The 17,486-nt window shown below is 49.4% G+C and overlaps 1 protein-coding gene across 2 annotated transcripts in view; it reads left to right on the top strand.

Moving 5' to 3' along the window:
• STUM (stum, mechanosensory transduction mediator homolog) overlaps positions 1 to 17,486 on the top strand; it is a 136,522-nt gene that overhangs the window by 107,557 nt on the left and 11,479 nt on the right. The window contains exon 3 of one of the 2 annotated variants that reach the window (XM_090047603.1): positions 16,634 to 17,053. The exons of the other annotated variant lie outside the window; for it this stretch is intronic. Within the exon in view, the coding sequence (XP_089903729.1) occupies positions 16,634 to 16,674 (41 nt within the window). The 3' untranslated portion in view covers positions 16,675 to 17,053. Of the gene's footprint in view, positions 1 to 16,633; positions 17,054 to 17,486 lie in introns of those variants that run through there. 2 annotated transcript variants of the gene reach the window in all.

Here is a 17,486-nt window from a genome sequence, read left to right as displayed (position 1 = left end):
CCCAGACCTGTAGGAGGATCTAGCAATCCAGCAGTTAGCAGGTTTGTTTCACCACAGGGTAAAAGCTGAGAGGGGACACCTGTGAGCAAGTGGGGATTGTTCAGCAGAAGACAGCATGTCCTAGCTCAGACTCTTACTGTTTCCTTGTCTCTTCATTCTGTTTCCTATTTTTAGTTCATACATTTTATTTGGAGCTGTTTCCTCTGAAGTTGTCTTTGACTGTCTTTATTAACCACCTTCTCCCAAGTCCAGAAAGCAGATGGTGGGAAGTAGCACGTGGCTTGAGGCAGCAATGAGAGATTTGGCGGTGTATTGCTTTGGGACCTAGAGCATCATGCTGAACAGCATGTTGGGTGCTGTATTCAGGTAGTTGAACATCATGAGGTAGGCAAGGAGTAGAAGGAGAGAACTGGGCTAGAACAGTCTGCAGCCTTACAGACTTTTCCACCTGCCAGATGGAAGTGGGAGCAGTGGAAATGAAAGGAGTATGCTGTCCCTAGACACCCCTGTGTGGTTTACTGAGAACAAGGATATTATGATTCCAAACTTCAAGACAGGATTTTTTTGGGACTGAAGCTGCAAGATCTGAGGTGGCCTGGTATCTGCAGTGAGTCAGAGGAGGAGCAGCAGCCAGTTCTACAGCGTGCATCTGCTCACTGCCCACCAAACACCTGCTAGAGTGGGAAAAAGAGCAAGAACCCCTGAGTGGGAGAAAGGCAAGAGTATAATGAAATGGGCTGGAGGTTATCTGAATATTTGGTGGCTTGGACACACATCATTCAATTTATCTGCAAGCAGTGCTGACATGCAAACACTTCACAGGGTGCTGTGTTGGAGGTCACGCTCACGGGTGTTACGGAGGCAGGGTTCCAGCTGGAGCTGATGTCAGGACCCACAAAGTTCACCTGTCCTGGGCTGCTTATGGAAGGACTAGGCAGTATGTCTGACACTTTTCCTGGTAAACTAATGCAGGACAGGGAGGTACATGCTTCAGGGACACTTGCAGTTTCCTACAAAGCAGAACCAATTGCAGCAAGCAAATCAGAGAGCCATACAGCCCACCTGAAATCAGCCTCCTTATTTGGAAAGTACAGTACAACCCTGAAGCTCTCTGAGGGAAAATAAATCTCAACATTAGATACAAACCCTAGGACACAAGCTGTGCGCCAAAGAGTTTCCCCAAAGGAACTCACTCAGTGCTGGTATAATCGGATGCAAATTCAATGGAACAGTTCTTCTGTCATTCTCCTGCTTTGGGAAGGAGACTTCTGTTCTCTGGGACCCCTGTGGACTGCTCCGTCCACAAAACACTTTCACTCTAGCTTTGCATGGGGATTCAGGCATTGTTGCTTGGTAGGAAAACTGATATATAACATTGTCATAATTTTAAAATACTATCACAAACAAACACTCAATAGAACTCACTGGAGAGAAACTGGGATGATTACCTGGGGTGATTACCTTGAAAGAGATTTTTAAAGTTTTTCTAGTGTGATATCAGTTGTTTTTATTTTACTCCATTAATCATAACATGCAGATAAACTCTCCAAACTAAAACATAATGGTGGTAGTGAAGTTGATGAGGGGGGGAGGAAATACACATCCTATCAGTTGCCTCATGAATGTCTTCAACAGAAGTTGTAGTTCTACACTGCCTTTAATCACTGATCCTTCTAGATCAGGAGTAGGCAATGTTTTTTGGCTAGAGTGCTGAAAAACCCACAATGTCTACCTTGGAAGGTGCCCGAGTGCTGACATGCCAGAAAAACAGGTTCTGGGTAGCTGCTGATAGCCACGGAGCCCAGGATGCTTGCAGCAGGGCTTCCATCCTCCCAGCCAGCTGCTGGGAGCAGCCCAGGCTCCATGGCTATCAGCAGCTACCACGAACCTGGGCCGGCTGCAGCTGGAAGGCTGCAAAGAACTGCTGCCTCCCCACCCTGGCCCTGGTTGTCTCCCAGCCCTGGGCTCTGCACCCATTGGGGCTGGGGCCGTGGGCAGTGTGGGGCTGGGGCCCACTGGCAGCGAGACAGCGAGGGCTGGGGCTGTGGGGCCAGGGCCAGCCAGCAGCATGGAGCTGGGGTTGGGGCTTTCAGGCAACAGGGGACTGGGGCTGGAGCCTGGCCGTGGGCAGCATGGGGCTGGAGCTGGGGCCAGGGCCTGGTGGCAGCACCGGGCTGGGCCCCACAGCAACACGGGGCTGGGGCTGCAGCCGGGCTGTCGCTAGCTCCAGGATGGGGCTGGCAGCACCACTGGGCTGAGGCATGGCAGTGATGGTGCCGGCTGGTGCTGGGCCCATTCAGGGCCAGGGTCCACCAGCAGCATGTGGCTGGGGCTTTCAGCAGCACTGGGATGAGGCTGGGTCCCGCACAGGTCCGCAGCCCTGGCCCCATGCAGGCCCCGGCCCCATCCCGATGCTGCCAAAGACCCCGATCTGGCAGTGGCACTGTGCTGGGGCCCATGATGGTGGTGAGGTCTGGGGCCAGGCCTGCTGGCATCTGGCACCCCCACCATGGCTGGGGCCTGGGCTGGGCCCAGCCCAGCCCAAGCTGACTGCCGGGGCTGTCTGCAGTGCTGGGGCCTGCGCAGGCCCCAGCCATGGCCCCATCCTGACACTGCTGATGGCCCGGGCCCGACACCAGCACTGGGCTGGGGCCAGCGGCGAGGGGTGAGGTCCACCAGCAGCAGCACATGGCCAGGGCTGGGAGGGTTGGCAGTGCCGGGATGGTGCTGGGGCCTGCAGGGTCCACGGCCCCAACCCGGCAGTGGCTGGGACCAGCAGTGGTGGTGATGCTGGGTGGGGCTGGGGCTGGGGCTGGGGCTGGGGCTGGGGCCGGGGCCAGAGCCATCTGCAGCGGCAAGATGGGGCTGGGGCCCATGCATGTCCGCAGGCCTGGGTCCCAGCTTCATCCTGGCACTGCAGGTGGCACTGGGCTGGGGCAGGCGGTGGTGGTGCTGGGCAGGACCTGGCTTGCCGGCAGCACATGGCTGGGGCCAGGCCCACCCACAACACTGGGATGGGGCCCTGGCTTCATTCCAGCACTGCCAATGGCCCTGGCCCAGCAGCAGCAGTGGAGGTGCCGGCTGGGACCTGGCCCACTGGCAGTGCCAAGATGGGACTGGGCATCAGCCTCATCCTGGCACTGCAGACAGTCCCAGTTCAGCAGCGGTGCTGGGCTGGGGTGGGCAGCAGCAGTGCCAACCGGGGCCAGGCCCATCGGCAGTACGTGGCTGGGCCTTCTGGCAGCTCCAAAATGGGGCCAGGGCCTGCGCAGGTGCATGGGCCTGGGCCCTGGCCTCATCCCACTGCTGGCCCAGTGGCTGTGGCAGTGCAGGCCAGGCCTGCCAGCAGCACATGGCCAAGGCCAAGGCCGTCTGTAGCACTGGGATGGGGCCAGGGCCCATGCAGGTCCATGGCTCCAGCCCCATCCCAACGCTGCTGATGGCCCCAGCTTGGTGCAGTGGTGGTGCCAGCTGGGGCTGCTGGCCAGTAGTGCAGGGTTGGGGCCAGGGCCATCGAGGTGGGGACAGCCCCTGGTCCAGGGCCAGGGCCAGGGCCAGGGCCAGGCTAGGGTTTTGGCCAGGAGCTCTTACCTGGCTGCAGTCAGTGTTCTGGGGCTGGGGTCCAGTGGTGGCAAGTCTAACGCAGGCTGTTCCCAGGCAGCCACGTGCTGCTCAATCTGGGTACGCCTCTTTCCGCCCCTTGGGGCAGGAAGCAGCCTGGATGCCAATAATAACCATGCCACATGCCACGTTCGGCACATGTGCCATAGGTTGCCAACCCCTGCTCTAGATCATGGGGTATTCATGAGAGGTCACCAGGACCTTCAACATACATGCCTAGGCAGGAATGGAGGCTGCCCAAGTCCTTCCATCCCCCTTTGGGCCATTGAGGCAGCATCCAAAAGCCAAAGTCCAGACATTCAGTGCCTTGATGGTTGTAGTTATGCACATTCATGAATTGAACCTAGGTCTCCTGCATGGCAGACAAGGAAGCCACCACTGAACCACAACAGTAGGCTTTGACCAAGCATCTTATAAGAAAATCACTAGCAAGAAAATATTGGCCAAACCTGCATGATCCTACCCATAGCTTGGTGGCATTTGTCTGTTTCATTGCTCTACAATCACTTTTAATGCTGTATAGGATCAACTCTAAAGTTTCAGGCCTCAATGGGCAGAGTCATCATGGGTTTTAGTGAAAATCAAGAGATAAAAAAAATGAAAGGAGGCAAAATGGTGACACTCAGAGCTCCTGAGTATGGCTGGCAGAGCCAGCAGTGTCAGCCACCTCTTCAAGTGTCATGGACCACCAGTCCTGCCATTTTTAAGATTGAGAACTCCCTGCCCTGGGCAGGAGCAGGCAGGACTCAGCCCCATGTGGAGTACTGTGGACCAGATACAATTAATTTGCAGGCCCCCACCAACAAGCCAGATCCAATCAGTTGATGGGCTGGATCTGGCCCACAGGCTATATTTTGCCCACCCTGCCTTAAGGCTACATGTGCCGTGGGAGGGCACGGGTGGATCAGAAGGACCCTTTTAGCCTGAGAGAAAAGAAAAGAGACCAGCAGGATCCAGGAGGGCCAGGCTGGTGGCTAGAAGAACTGGGGCTCACTCTAGGACCCTTAGGTAGCCTGCCTTTCAATCAAGCAAACACAACAAGGCATGGCAGGAGAGTGAGAAGGGGCAGGCACTCTAGAGCTAGAGCCCAGTGAGGGCTGCATGGTGCCCAAGGGTCATCATGACTGCCCCTGGAACCTGAACTTTGCTATACCTGAGCTTTAGATTTCCATTATGGTAATTAAAAGCAGAGTGCCAGTAGCACAGAACAGTGGTAGACTTCTATCCTCCCTCTCAACCAGCTGTTAGCAAAGAGACATCACACATGCTGTGCACAGGCTTTTCCTATGTGCAGCCAGTTGCCAACAGAGGTGTCAAACTGGCACTGCATCCTAACGCTGCATTGCAGAACTGGGACCTTGTGACAGTTAGTCTCATGCTCATCATGTCTTAAATATGACAGCTGTTACTGTTCACCACTCCAAGCCCAGTGAATTGCCTTATCCATCAAGCCCAATCCTAAAAGTGCCTCTTGCACAAAACTCCTGTAGGATACAGAGAGAGCTTAACACACTCAGTGTTTGCAGATCAAACCCACACATGCAGTGCAGTGTGCGTAAGTCACAGCAGCTGACACAATTCTTGGGCAAGCAGGGCGGAGATGTGGATAAAGTCTAAATAAGGGGCTATGCAAAGGTTATGAGCTGCATTTATAGAGTTCATGGTGGCATTAGAGTCATTGCACACAGCCAGGCCTCAGAATGGGAGAATGTTAGCTCTGCTCTTTCAGCATGCAAGATGGTAATTGTTTATTGAAATTGAACAGCTGTCAGTTTGAATGACATTTATTGCTTGCTGCCTGGCTTTATTGTGTTATTAATTCCCCTCCACTGCAGTTGCATACAAGAAAAATGCCCTGGAGCTGCCTCAATTTTGCTATCAGATGGTTTTTACCTATTTTTAAAACTTTTTGTCTTTAATGTATAATTTCCCCTGGCACACAGACAGAGGTAGTACAGTGGCCACCCCTTTGGGCTGGCAAGCTGCTTAGTGCATGCACTCATATTCCATCAAAGGCAGCTCTCACTGCAGGAGCTGCAGCATGTTTAATATTTATTGATGTTACAGGAGCACCTTGAAGCTGCAGCTGTGATCAGAGCCCCATGGTGGTAAATACTGTACAGAAGTGCCATAGCAAGGTGTGGGGGGTAAGTGGGGCAAATGCTCTGGGCACCAAAGCGAAGGGGCACCAACAGACACTGCCCAGCTGGGTCGGGGCAGAGTGCCGCAAGCTGCTCATTTGGGAGAGCCCTGGGATGGGGGGAAGGCAGCTCCCACCACTGCGTGCAGTCTTGGCAAGCATGAAGAGACGTGTCCGTCAGATCTGTTTGTGCTACTGCAGGTTTGCCCTGGGCACCAAACTTCCTTGCTACAGCACTGCTGTACAGTCCTTTTCCCAGCAGGCTTACAACCTGAACAGGCAAGACAGACACAGAACACATTGTTATCCCCATGGTAAAGCTAGACGGGGAGCTGAAACACAGAGGGGCTAGACCTACAAAAGGACTCAAGCCACCCTGCCTCGTCTAGCAGCAACTGTGGGCAAGCAAATCTGCAGTCCCACTCCTCATACCTCACTCAGCTACTGTCTCCCACTAGAAGTTCCTAGGCTTCTGCCAAAAAAGTTCCTTAGACACGTAAAGCTGTGCTGCTATGTGTGCCCAGAACTGCCCAAGTCCTGATGCTGCTTGATGCTTAGAGCCCATGGAGATGCACAGAGCAGATAAATGTTTCTCTGTCTATCTTGCCTGCAGGGCCTGGTTCAGTTGGGGCAGTTAGAGCACATGGACCAGATCAGGACCCACACAAAATCTGGGGATGGCAGTGGTCAGGGAGAGCACATGCTTTTGTAGTCTGCTTGTTATGGCACTTAGCTGGGATGAAAAAATCTAGGTTATAATTCTTCTTCCTGTAAATGCTTAATATAAAATACTTCAGAGCCCTAAGTCAGAGGCTACAGATTCCCAAGCCCACCATGTAGTTATTTCATGCAAAGTGGAAGGGCTTTACCAGGAAGAACTAAGTGGGTACAACTACATGTGAAATTAATTCGACACAATAAACTCCAGCACATTTTGCATCCAAGTTTATTGCTCCCTGGCACAGCATTTACATGTGCACCTGGGATTGCAGCACATTGAGCTGGGGCAGTTCAGCCCTGGCTGGCCAGGGTGGCAGGGGGTGAACCTGCCAGTCCAGGGCTGCTCCACCCCGGCTCAACATACTGCAGAGGGGTTGGCTGGGGCATGAGGGTACTATAGTGCAGGCCTAGCCGATGGACAGCCCCCTCACTAAAGCACCCTTGTGTCCCAGCCAGCCAGGTCACTGTCTACACTTGTGCTGTGCAGAGTAAATAACTCCACTGTAGAATACTAATTAACTGTGTTGGTCAGTACTATCCTACAACACAGTTAATTAGTTTACTCCAGCCTAATAGCACCAGTCACGTAGATGGTGACATTTAACTGCAGAGCTAATTAGGCAGCCTCACAGTAAGCATCTTGTGCAGATACACCCAGTGAGTCTCACCGCAGAATACCCGATAGCCTGGTGGTTAGGGCATTTACCTGACAGGCCAGATGTAGAATCTAGGTCAGCAGAGCAAATGAGGGAACTGAGCTTCTGTCTCCTACACCACACAGGAGTGCGCTAATGACCCAGCTGTCAGTTAGAAGGCACTTCTTGGGACAAAGCACTGGTGTAAGCACCCAAATCCAGGAAAGGGCTCCAGGCTATGAGCCCCAGTCAGAGATGCTGCCTCCCTGCAGCCCACAATAAGCAGTATTGCTAACTCTCATGATTTTTAGTATTGTTCTTAAATGTCTGCACTTTGGGAATGTGAGAAACTTAGCTTTTTCTTATAGATAGATAGATAGACAGACAGACAGACAGACAGACATCTATATCTATCTATATATATGAAAGATATATAAAAGAAAGAGCTAAGTTTCTCACATTCCCAAAGTGCAGACATTTAAGAACACCACCACAAATCATGAAAGTTGGCAACACTGCAATAAGGCACCCCGTTCCCAGAAAGGGATTAACCAACACCCCATCTGCTTGACTTTATGGATCTCATTCTCAGACATCAGAAGCCTTATCTACACTGTCTCTATCTATGTCATACCCTCTCGCTCCCACTCACTGCTGGCTACATGCCTCAGATGAGGCAGTAAAGCCATCTCAGAGCAGCCCTGAGTACACACCACAAAGCACGACCGAGTCAGAGCCTGAGGGTAACATATGGGTGCATACTCAGGACTGCTGCTGGCTACCCGGCCTTATTTCCAGCATTTGAAACATGGTGACAAGAAGCAAGTGACCATGGTGTGCTTTGTGCCATGCTCAGGACTGCTGCTGAGGAAGGGACAATAATTCCTTAGTCTTCTCATCAAGCATCTACCTGTGGCTTTGGGTTCCACTGGGCAGCAAGATGCCTGAACATAGGGCGTTGCCACATTCAGGTTTCTCATGTCCCTTGAGGTACAGGTCCAGAGAGACTGCCAAAGGTTGCATTGGAAAAATGGTAGGTGGCAGAACTGTGCGTCAGACCCAGCTCTTAAGTTGCAGTGCGGAGCCCTAGCTCTAAGACTCTGTTCTCTTACCAAGCAAAAAGTGCATGCTCTCTTCTTAGCCCAGCCACAGGTCTTTTCCGGGCTTTGTTGTTTTTATATTTGAGTCCTCCTGTTTCCCACTTTCTCATTTTAACTTTCCTTTTTTCGAAGTCAGGCAGCTCGGCTGAACTCAGTGGCCCAATCAGTCTAAGATCTTTATCTCAAGTACGTACCACAAAACCTGACTGCTTGGTCTCATTAAAAATCCTGGGTTTTTTTGCAACAGCCAGGGAGTTAGTTCTTGTACTGTTGTGAATGGTAATTGTCTGCCTATTTAAATACCCCATGCACTTTTCATGGATAAGGGCATTCTCATTCTTTCTCTCTTCTAAATGTTGCACAGTGGTAGCTGTGCATTGCTAAATAAGTGTCACATAGTTGTTCCCGACAGGTAGCCAAGTAAAATCCAGGGTGGATGTTATGTTGCCCCTGTAGGGGTTGGTCCATTAGAAGGTAACAGCTGGCTTCTGTAGGCTTCTCCACTGTAATCTAAGCATTGCTGACAACCTATGCATAGAGTTATTATGGCTGCATTCCTTTGAAAATGAAAACAGCTATATATTAATATGGGCTGCTGCCCTTAATATAGGCTGCAGTTAGTGTATACCAGCCAAGTCCTTGTGTTGGATGAGGAACTAATGCTCTTTTATTTATCTTGTGTTTCCCTAGCAATCATAACACTTTGTTTTCCCAAGCAATGGCAGGCTGAAAGGCACAGAGAATGTAAGCAAAAGAGCTGTCTGAAAAGTGGGGGCCCAACCTCTAGAAAGATAGGTCAGGAATACACTGGACTCGCCCCACAATGCACTGACTACCAAAACCCACTATGCTGCAACAGAAATAGACAGCAAGTTTGGGGCACAGGGTGATAAGATCAGTAAGAAACTCCTGTGTTGTCAAGTCTAGCCCCTGCTGTCGTATACAGCCCATGTTTAATTCTGAACTTTTTAAAATGTGCACTGTGCTGTTCAGTAGAGGGGACAAGGTTAAAAAAGTATGCCTTACAATTGAACTGAAAAGTGGTGACATTTGTGATGGTGCTTCAGCTTTGTGGGAGTTTGTCCCATAACCCTGGACCAAGCCCTGAGAAACTTCTGCTCCTGCACAAAATCATTCAGGATAGAACAAAGCATTGTGCCTGAGGAATAAGGTTTTTGACTATGGACATCATCCTTGTGCTTTAGGCAGCCCTTATGCTGGGCCCAGGCTCGAGTGTTTTGCATTTAAGGATGCAGACCTTTAAATTTGACTCTGTTGTATGCAAGGCCAGCAGGGGGAGTGGACAACATACTAGATTTACAGCCTGTGTTGCTGAGATTTGCTACTTGTAAGGGTTGATGGTGCATGTCCATTGTTGTTATCCAGATGTGAGGTGAAAGAGGCATGTCCAGCGGTCTCCAGGTTATCATCCGCCAGGACAGGAGAGTTTATTGATTAGCCAGAAATATTTTAAAAAATTATTTGGAAGACACCCCATGACCCTTTGTCCCTCTTGAGACTGAAGCTATACATGCCACATGGTTAGCCGTGACCCCTCTGTAATTGCAGTCAGGAAACTATAAAGAGGGGATGTTCTTCTACTTGCCCTTAATCCCCCATTTGGCCCAATGGCAGGCAACTCAAACCAAATAGAAGGTAGCACTAGAATTTATCCATTCCTGGCTGATTCCAAGATCTCTTCTATTCTTTTCCCCAAATGGAAAAGGTTGGCTTTATGCAAAGAACCTCCTATGTCTAATTTTCTAAACAGAGTGCATTTCTCCCAGCTTCCAGCTGCCTCATGTTCCATGAGTCTCATGGGACCAGGTCCTGTGAATGCTCTAAACTTAATGGCTGGCTTCATTCCCACCCCCCGCCCTGTTAAACCCTAGAATGAAAGACTTATTTAAAAGAACATCTGGCAAGAAGTTTATGTAAAAGACCATCTGATCATTCACATGTTAAGGCTAGCTGAACTTCCATAAAGTAGCTGCATTTTGGCTCCAGTCTGGATAAATCAAAATTATTCTTTTTATAACATTTCATTGCAACCTCTTTTAAATACCTGTGATGTGAGAGTCAAGAACATCAGTGAAAAAAACATCCTGAACTTGTTTAAACTAGGGGAAGACAGATGCTTTAATGACACCATCCATCTCTCTGCAGAGCGGAGACTGAACAACTCTATCCATACAGCCTGTGCAGGCCCAACACAGATGCTTATCTATTGCTCCAGTATTTAAAAGCTTAGATTTTTTTTTAAATGATTCCAAGAAACTTAGGTTTCTTAGAGCGACAGGTTAAAATCCCACCAAGTCAACTTGACTTTACATGCCTTAGACTGAATACCAGAACTGTGCCCTGGCTACTGAGCAGGTGCCTTTCCAACAATATTAAGTAGAAGATCTGTTTATTTTCCTCAGGCTAGGCCTTTACTTTACTTGTGAAAACTTTCTCTTCCTGCTTCTGTTGTGGCTTCCAACCACTGCTCCAGAAGCAGCTGTGCTTATGATTATGGGCCCAGTGACCCCTCAGTTCTAGAGGTGACCTCTCCATGTAAGGACTGAGGTACATTTACAAAAGGAGGATCCAAGAAAATCTCACACTGTTGCTGCATGTACCTGCCCCATGGCTACAGGCTGTCAGTCTCAGAGGCTATAAATAAAGCATTCTTCATAATTGAGGAAGGCGTGTAGTTTTTCACTTTCTTTGAATATAAACAAGAGAGATAGGCTACAGCCTATCCTGGAAGTGCTCTGCTAGCTGCTCATTACATTGAATAACGTATCAAAGTTCCCTAGAAGAGTCTTTTTTCAGCCCTTTAGTAACCTCTCTGTGGGTGGGTCTACATTTTCATTAATGCGCAGTAATTACAGTGCATTCAGTTTAGTACCTGTAATAATAATAGGTACTACTAATAGTTAGACTGTCTCCTGCACATTAGCACATTATCAAGGTTTTAGACAGCCACACTAATGTGCAGTAGAATTAGTCTTCTGTGCATGAAGTGCCTCATGTAGATGCTCCCTGTAATATCATCATGAGCTTCTTGGAGCATCATTTTCTTCTGTGTCTACATACACTCAACATGATGAGATTCAGATCCCCAACTGCAGTTTCTAGATACTATCATGATAAAAAATAATGATCAAACAATTCCAGGAAGCTCTGTATTAGGAGCAGGGAACTTGTTTAGTTTAGCAGTTAGAGTGGGAAACCTAGGAATTAGGACTCCCCAACTCTGTCACTGACCTACTGAGTAACTTGGAGCAAATCAAGTAATGTTACTGGGTCTGTTTATCCAACTTACAGTATGGGCATCATGCTGCCCCACCTCGCAAGAGTATTTTGAGGCATGTTTAATTAGTGTTTCTGAAGTGCTTCAATATTGTTGGATACAAGGTGTTTTCTCTAAGAACTGATATTTGACAGGCTCATGAGCACCACATCAGCTAATGGGCATGCCCCACCTCCTTAGCTATGTTGCACAGAGGTCTGTTCGCCCACCACAACCTGTTGTGGAGTTGGATTTTACCTCTGGACGTGATGTTCAGTGATTTCCCTGGGATCCCAGATGACTCTGCTGGCACATCTTCTGTGGGGTTCCTCCTCCCCTACACCCCACTCCTTTGTACTCAAGTGTTTTGGATCAGCCTTGATGATGATCAGATGTTATAATGGGGGCTCTCTCCTCCTGTTTTGAGGCCTGGTGACAAGGATGGCTGTAGGAAGTCTGGCTGCAGCCCTGTAGGCTTGTAAAAATTACAACATAATGATAATTCAACTAAAATAGCTTGGATTGTGTGGTAGGCAGGGCAATGATCCCCCCATGATGAGTGCTTTCCTTCTTCATGTGGGGTACGTTGGTACACAGTGAACCCTTCTCCCACAGGTTCTCAAGTCAAGGATGCCCCTTTTGTTGAGCATGCATCCAGGACTGAATTCCACCCAGCCAGGTGCTATAATGTTACAGAGCATGTCCCCTTGTGCCCACATGCTGCTCAAGGTCCCAAGAGTCCCCTGCTGGGGTACTCTGGTTCCATGGAGGCTCAATGGGGGGGTGTGCAGCTAGTAGGGTCCCATGCCAGGTTCTCCCCTCAAGACACTTCTGTGCCACCCTTCCCCAGCCACAGCTGACCTGTGGGCTCCTGTCATGGGTGCCAGAAGCAGTGCTGGGTCGTGGCCACTTGATCTGCCCGCTGCAGCAATCCAGCTGGCATCTGCTGCTGTATCAAGGGCTGCCAGACTTTCCCTTTTTCTCTGCTAGCAATGGGGCGCAGTCGGGGGCGGGCAGTGACAGTTACTTCTTGCTGTAACCTCCGCCTCCCCGCATGGGGACCGTCCTCTGGGTAATCCACCAGGAGGCGCTCCTTTGTAGGCTGAATGCTTCCGGACCGCCTGCCACGACTTTAATGATCTCCTGGTTCAGTGTTGACAATCCGGTGCGTGTCAGTCCGAAGGTGAGACTCCTGGGTCCTCTGGTCCCACGTCGTTGAGGGCTCCTCTGCCCCTACACCCTCGCCCGTACCTCCACAGAGTGAGCAACAATCTAGTCAGCCCCCCTTATCAGGGTATCCGGCCCGGGGTCCGTAAACTGAAATATGAGAAAACAACTTAATACTAACAGCCAGGGATTCCCCGGGGCTTGGAGACCGCCTGGGCCTTTCGCGTGCCTCCACGGTCTTTCCCTGTCCGCTGTGGGGCTATCACCCTCTTCCGAGCTTCCGTTTAACTCCTCCGCTCGCTCTAGGGGCTTACAGGGTCCACTTGCCCTTCTCTATCTCAGTCAAGGCACCTTTACCCTCTGTGAGTGCCCTTCTATTAGAGAAAATACGGTCTGCCGGCTCCTGCCGGGTCGAGCCGTTCCAGCTGACTCAAACAGTCAGTGTCCGAGCTGGGTCGGTTCCTTCCTGGATCCCAAAACCCGTTGGGGTTTACCCTTACACCAAAAGGCCCTCCCGCGCTGCTGGGCTACTTGCGTCCGCACCTGAGCGCTCCCGTCGGCATCCGCCCCCTTGCCAGTCGCTTCCGGTTCCTCCTCTCGAGCTGGCGGCGGCATTTCTTTTATATTGGGCTGAACAGCCTCATTACCTTTCTGCTGGGCGTACCTGTGTACAGTGAGCGTCCCTGCCCTGGCATTTTGCGCCGAGGGGCATAAAATAGGTTTGTTAGCACCGGATAGAGGGGTTTTGGGGGCCACCGGCTCCACTCCTCCCCCACAGCGCACATCTAGGCACTTCCCAGGCACCCCAGTGGCACTATGGACATGCACTGTTTCTTCAGGTGCACTGGACCAGAACACATGTGCTGGGTCCCTTCTGGCTGTGGGGAAAGCATTCAGCTCTGTTGCCAGTGCTCCCTCTTCTCTCTTCCTTTAAGCCCAGAGCCTTTTGGCACCAGACCATCCTGCAGCTCCATGGGGCCATCTAGCTTGCCCTCAGACTGGCCACATGGACACTGGCATGGTGGTAAGTGAGTCTTCAGCCTGTCACATAAACATTATTTCCACCACTCCTACTTTATGCTTAGATTTCAATTTTCCAGTTCAATTCTGAATAGCAACACCAGAAACCCATATGATTTGGGCTAGGTTTTATCCAAATCCAAACTTTGCCCCTCAGGCCCACCAGCAGCCACTAGAGCTTTATTTTCATTGTTTCAAGCTTTATTTTTCTCTCTATCGTAAAAAAAGCCTCATCCATGGTTCATCTGAAGGGCAGAGCTTCCTCAGTCAGTCACATCGCAAAGGTACATGAAGAGGCTAGAAGGATTAAAACTGAGAGGTGTCTTCACCGAGCAAGTTATCACCAGAAGCCTACTGATTTGCATTCTGCCTGGAAAATGATGGACATTTATCTTGCATCTATCCATCTCTGTCTGCACAAGGACAGCTTAGCTTGCCTGGCACATGCAGTGAATGTTGCAGGTTGGATTATTGTAGTTTATAGTACATCATAATAAGCAGCTTCCCTTCTGTAGCAGAAATCTACTATCCAAGTCAGTAATTACTGTCTGCTTAGGACAATCTGGGGAAAATCTTTTAGTCTCTGAAATACCGTTTTGAATTCATTTCTCCTCTTCTACTGTCTGTTGCTGGTTATCTGTATTTTATAACCTTGCTTTCTTATGACCAAATGGTGTTGAAGAGTTCTCAAGTAACCCCGTTAACACCAATGGTGCTGCTTACAGAATAAGGCTCCAGACAGAAGGAAAGGTGCCAGAGTAAAGGCAGAATATGGCCCTTTATTTTTATCTTCATCATCATCACAACATCTAGAAGCTCCCAGTTCCACTGTGCTACACTCTGAATAGACTTAGAAAGATACAGTCCTGAACCTTAAAGAGCTCTTAAATTAAGAAAGCTTTTATCTGAAAGTAGAAAACGTGCCATGCACTTGCTGCCTTTCCTTTTGAAGGTAAGCACTTTTCATTTTATGGGATTTAGAGAGAAGGGAAAAAAAATCTCTGATCCCTATGAAGCTTAGAAATATTTTTGCTAACAACATTTCCTGACATGCCAAGATGTAAAACCAAGGCCCTGAGCACTGTGGCCTATAACCATGGCTGGCTGGCCTTGCAGGAATGAAGGTGTTGTCTTCAATAAGTATGTTATTCTCAAAAGACCAAGAAGTTAAACTTATAAAATGATAATGCTCATTTATTCAGAGAACTTTCTTAGCCTACTGAACTGCTGTTCCCTCCCCCGTTCCTGGGGCCAATGTAACAACTTATACCTAACACTCTTAAAGGTATCTGCACATCTCCCCCCTTTACAATTAACATATCCCCATGTAATACTAACATTGGAAGTTTAGTTCAACCCATTGTTAAAACACATTTTAACAGGTCTCTATTAGTCCTCACGTTGACATTTTAGCTCTAAGTGATCTTCTCAGTTTCTCTGCATTCTCGGTCCTTATTGGTTCAGTTTTTGTTTGGTTTCCTTGTTCAGATGTCTCTACTTCTGTGCCATAGCTTTTCTGTTCAGCTTCTGACAGTTGTAGGCTATTATAAAGAGACAGAGTTTCTGGGCTTGCTGTATTTAAAAAAAATAGCTACTTCGGTGAATCTTCCTTCTCTGTAGCTCCACTGGCTACTGTATATATGGTGAAGTGCTGCATAAATTTCTTCCAGTTTTCTGCTGCATTGCTGGCCAGCTTTAACTCCTCTGGAATTCGGAGATGCTCCATTTTTCTGTCTTTCTTCACACTCCATTCCTGGTACCACATGTTATTCTCAAAAGGAGTTAAACTTATAAAACAATAAAGTTTGCTCATTCAGAGAGCCTTCTTAGCCTCCTGATCTGCTGTTCCCTCCTGCAACCCCTGGGCCAGTGCAACAACTTATACATAGCGTTCTGAAAGGTATCCACGCAGTAAGCACTGTGGTGCTCCAGCTAGAGAGGAGACAGGGTGAACATAGGAAATGTAGTCCAGTTGGGAAGGCTGGCCCATCAGGGAGAATGTCAGCCTTGAAATATCTACTGTACAGCTCCCATGAAACATGACAGTGTCAGGCCTGAAGTAAAATGGTGGGGGTGTTGCCAAAAATGTTCTTTAAAACTTCCGGCGTAAACGCTTATGTGTTTTACAAAACAAAGGCGAAAAAACCCTGAGCAATTTTCCAGCTAGCTCAAATAGGTAATCACAATCCACCTGCCTAAATCTTACCTGCAGAACTAGACACGGAGGAATTGCCTGAGGGGGTACCCACAAGCAGAGTGTGATAGTCGACTACACCTAGGATTTGTCTACTCTTCCTGGGCTCAGAAGTGAAGCAGTATGTGATGATGATGTGGTTGCATGGAGGGGGAGCCGGGGTCCACACTCTGCTCCACTGCAGCAGGCCCTGCATCCCGTGGGCAGCAGCCGGGGATCAGGCACTGCAGCAAGGGGCAGGGACCTGCAGACCCGGGTCCCTGGCCCTGTAGCCCTGGCAGCTGGGGGCCCCCTCCAGCAGGGCGGGGGGGGGCACGGGGCTGTGGGTGGGGGGCAAGGGGCACCAGCAGGACCAGGCGACTGTGGGGGGGTGGGAAGTGAGGGGCACCAGCAGGGCTGGAGGCTTGTGGGGGAGTGAGGGGCACTGGGGAGGCTGTGGGGAGGAGTGAGGGGCACCAGCAGAGCTGGGGGCCCAGAGCTTGGGAGCGAGGAGCCTTGACCTGTATTTTGTGAGCTAAGGGGGCAGGAGGAGCTCTGATTTTCCATGATAAAAAAACCCCAGATCAAATACCAAAATATATATGTATTTAAAATCTATTTTATGACGGTGACTGAGGCACCGGCAGGCTTCCAAATGCTTTAAAATTTTAAATATATCAATAAAATATTGTGTTCAATTGATACCTATATATAGTGGCATTTCATTTTAATTGTGGATGTGGGGGGTTTTATCAGAGAATTCACCATTTTTTTTGCCAGAGAAAACCAGGATCCCTGCTGATAACTCTAGCTGGCTCTAGAAGCTGTAGAGGGGAAAGGAGACATGAGCCGGGGAGCTGGAGTGTGCACACAACTGTGTCAGTGCCTGCCAGCCGGCAGCGTGTTGGCGTCCACGGAAGTGCATGGGTGTGAAACCTCAGAGCAAGGAGATGGAGGGAGTCTGCTACGGGGGGACAGCAACTGAAAAGGCTGGAGCCACAGGGGAAAGCAACATGCTGAGGCCAGCAGAGAAGCCAAGACCTGTGAGGATGAGGAAGAGCTGACTGCAGAGACAGTGATAATTCCTGCCTGCTACTGGGACCAGCTATGGACTGCAAAATAAGCCTTGGCCGAGTGTGAAAGTGAAAAGTGTTTGGAGACAACATGTTTTAAACCTTTAGGTTATAATCTGTCTTTCCTAGTTCCATTGTAGTGTTTTTCCTAATTATTAAAGTTGGGTTTTTTTATCCTCAGAATTAGCTGTCCTGTTATTATCTCACCTCACAAGGAGTTTGTACCCTTGTGGCCTTGGCTGATTTGGTATCCCATCACACAGTGTGTCTGCGCACTCTTAAAAACCAGCCATAGCACCCGTCTGTCATCTGGGGAACGTTCTGAAGCTCTACAACATCCAGTCGAATGGGTACTTGGATGAGAGACACTGGAGTTGCTGTAGGAAATTATGCTGGCAGTTCCATAGATAATGCTCTTCCCTTAGTGTTTTACTAAGGCATCAGTACACCACAGTTTGGAGTGGTGTTTTTCAGATAAGACTACCACTGAAGAGCTTTTTTTCTTAGGGCATTAGATCCAGCATCCTGCTTCCAAATTGTAGGATAACAGCATTTTGACC

This window comes from Crocodylus siamensis, chromosome 1 (genome assembly GCF_052110815.1).
Source record: "Crocodylus siamensis isolate JL-2025a chromosome 1, ASM5211081v1, whole genome shotgun sequence".
Lineage (NCBI taxonomy): Eukaryota > Metazoa > Chordata > Crocodylia > Crocodylidae > Crocodylus > Crocodylus siamensis.
This window is presented reverse-complemented; position numbering and strand designations above follow the sequence as displayed.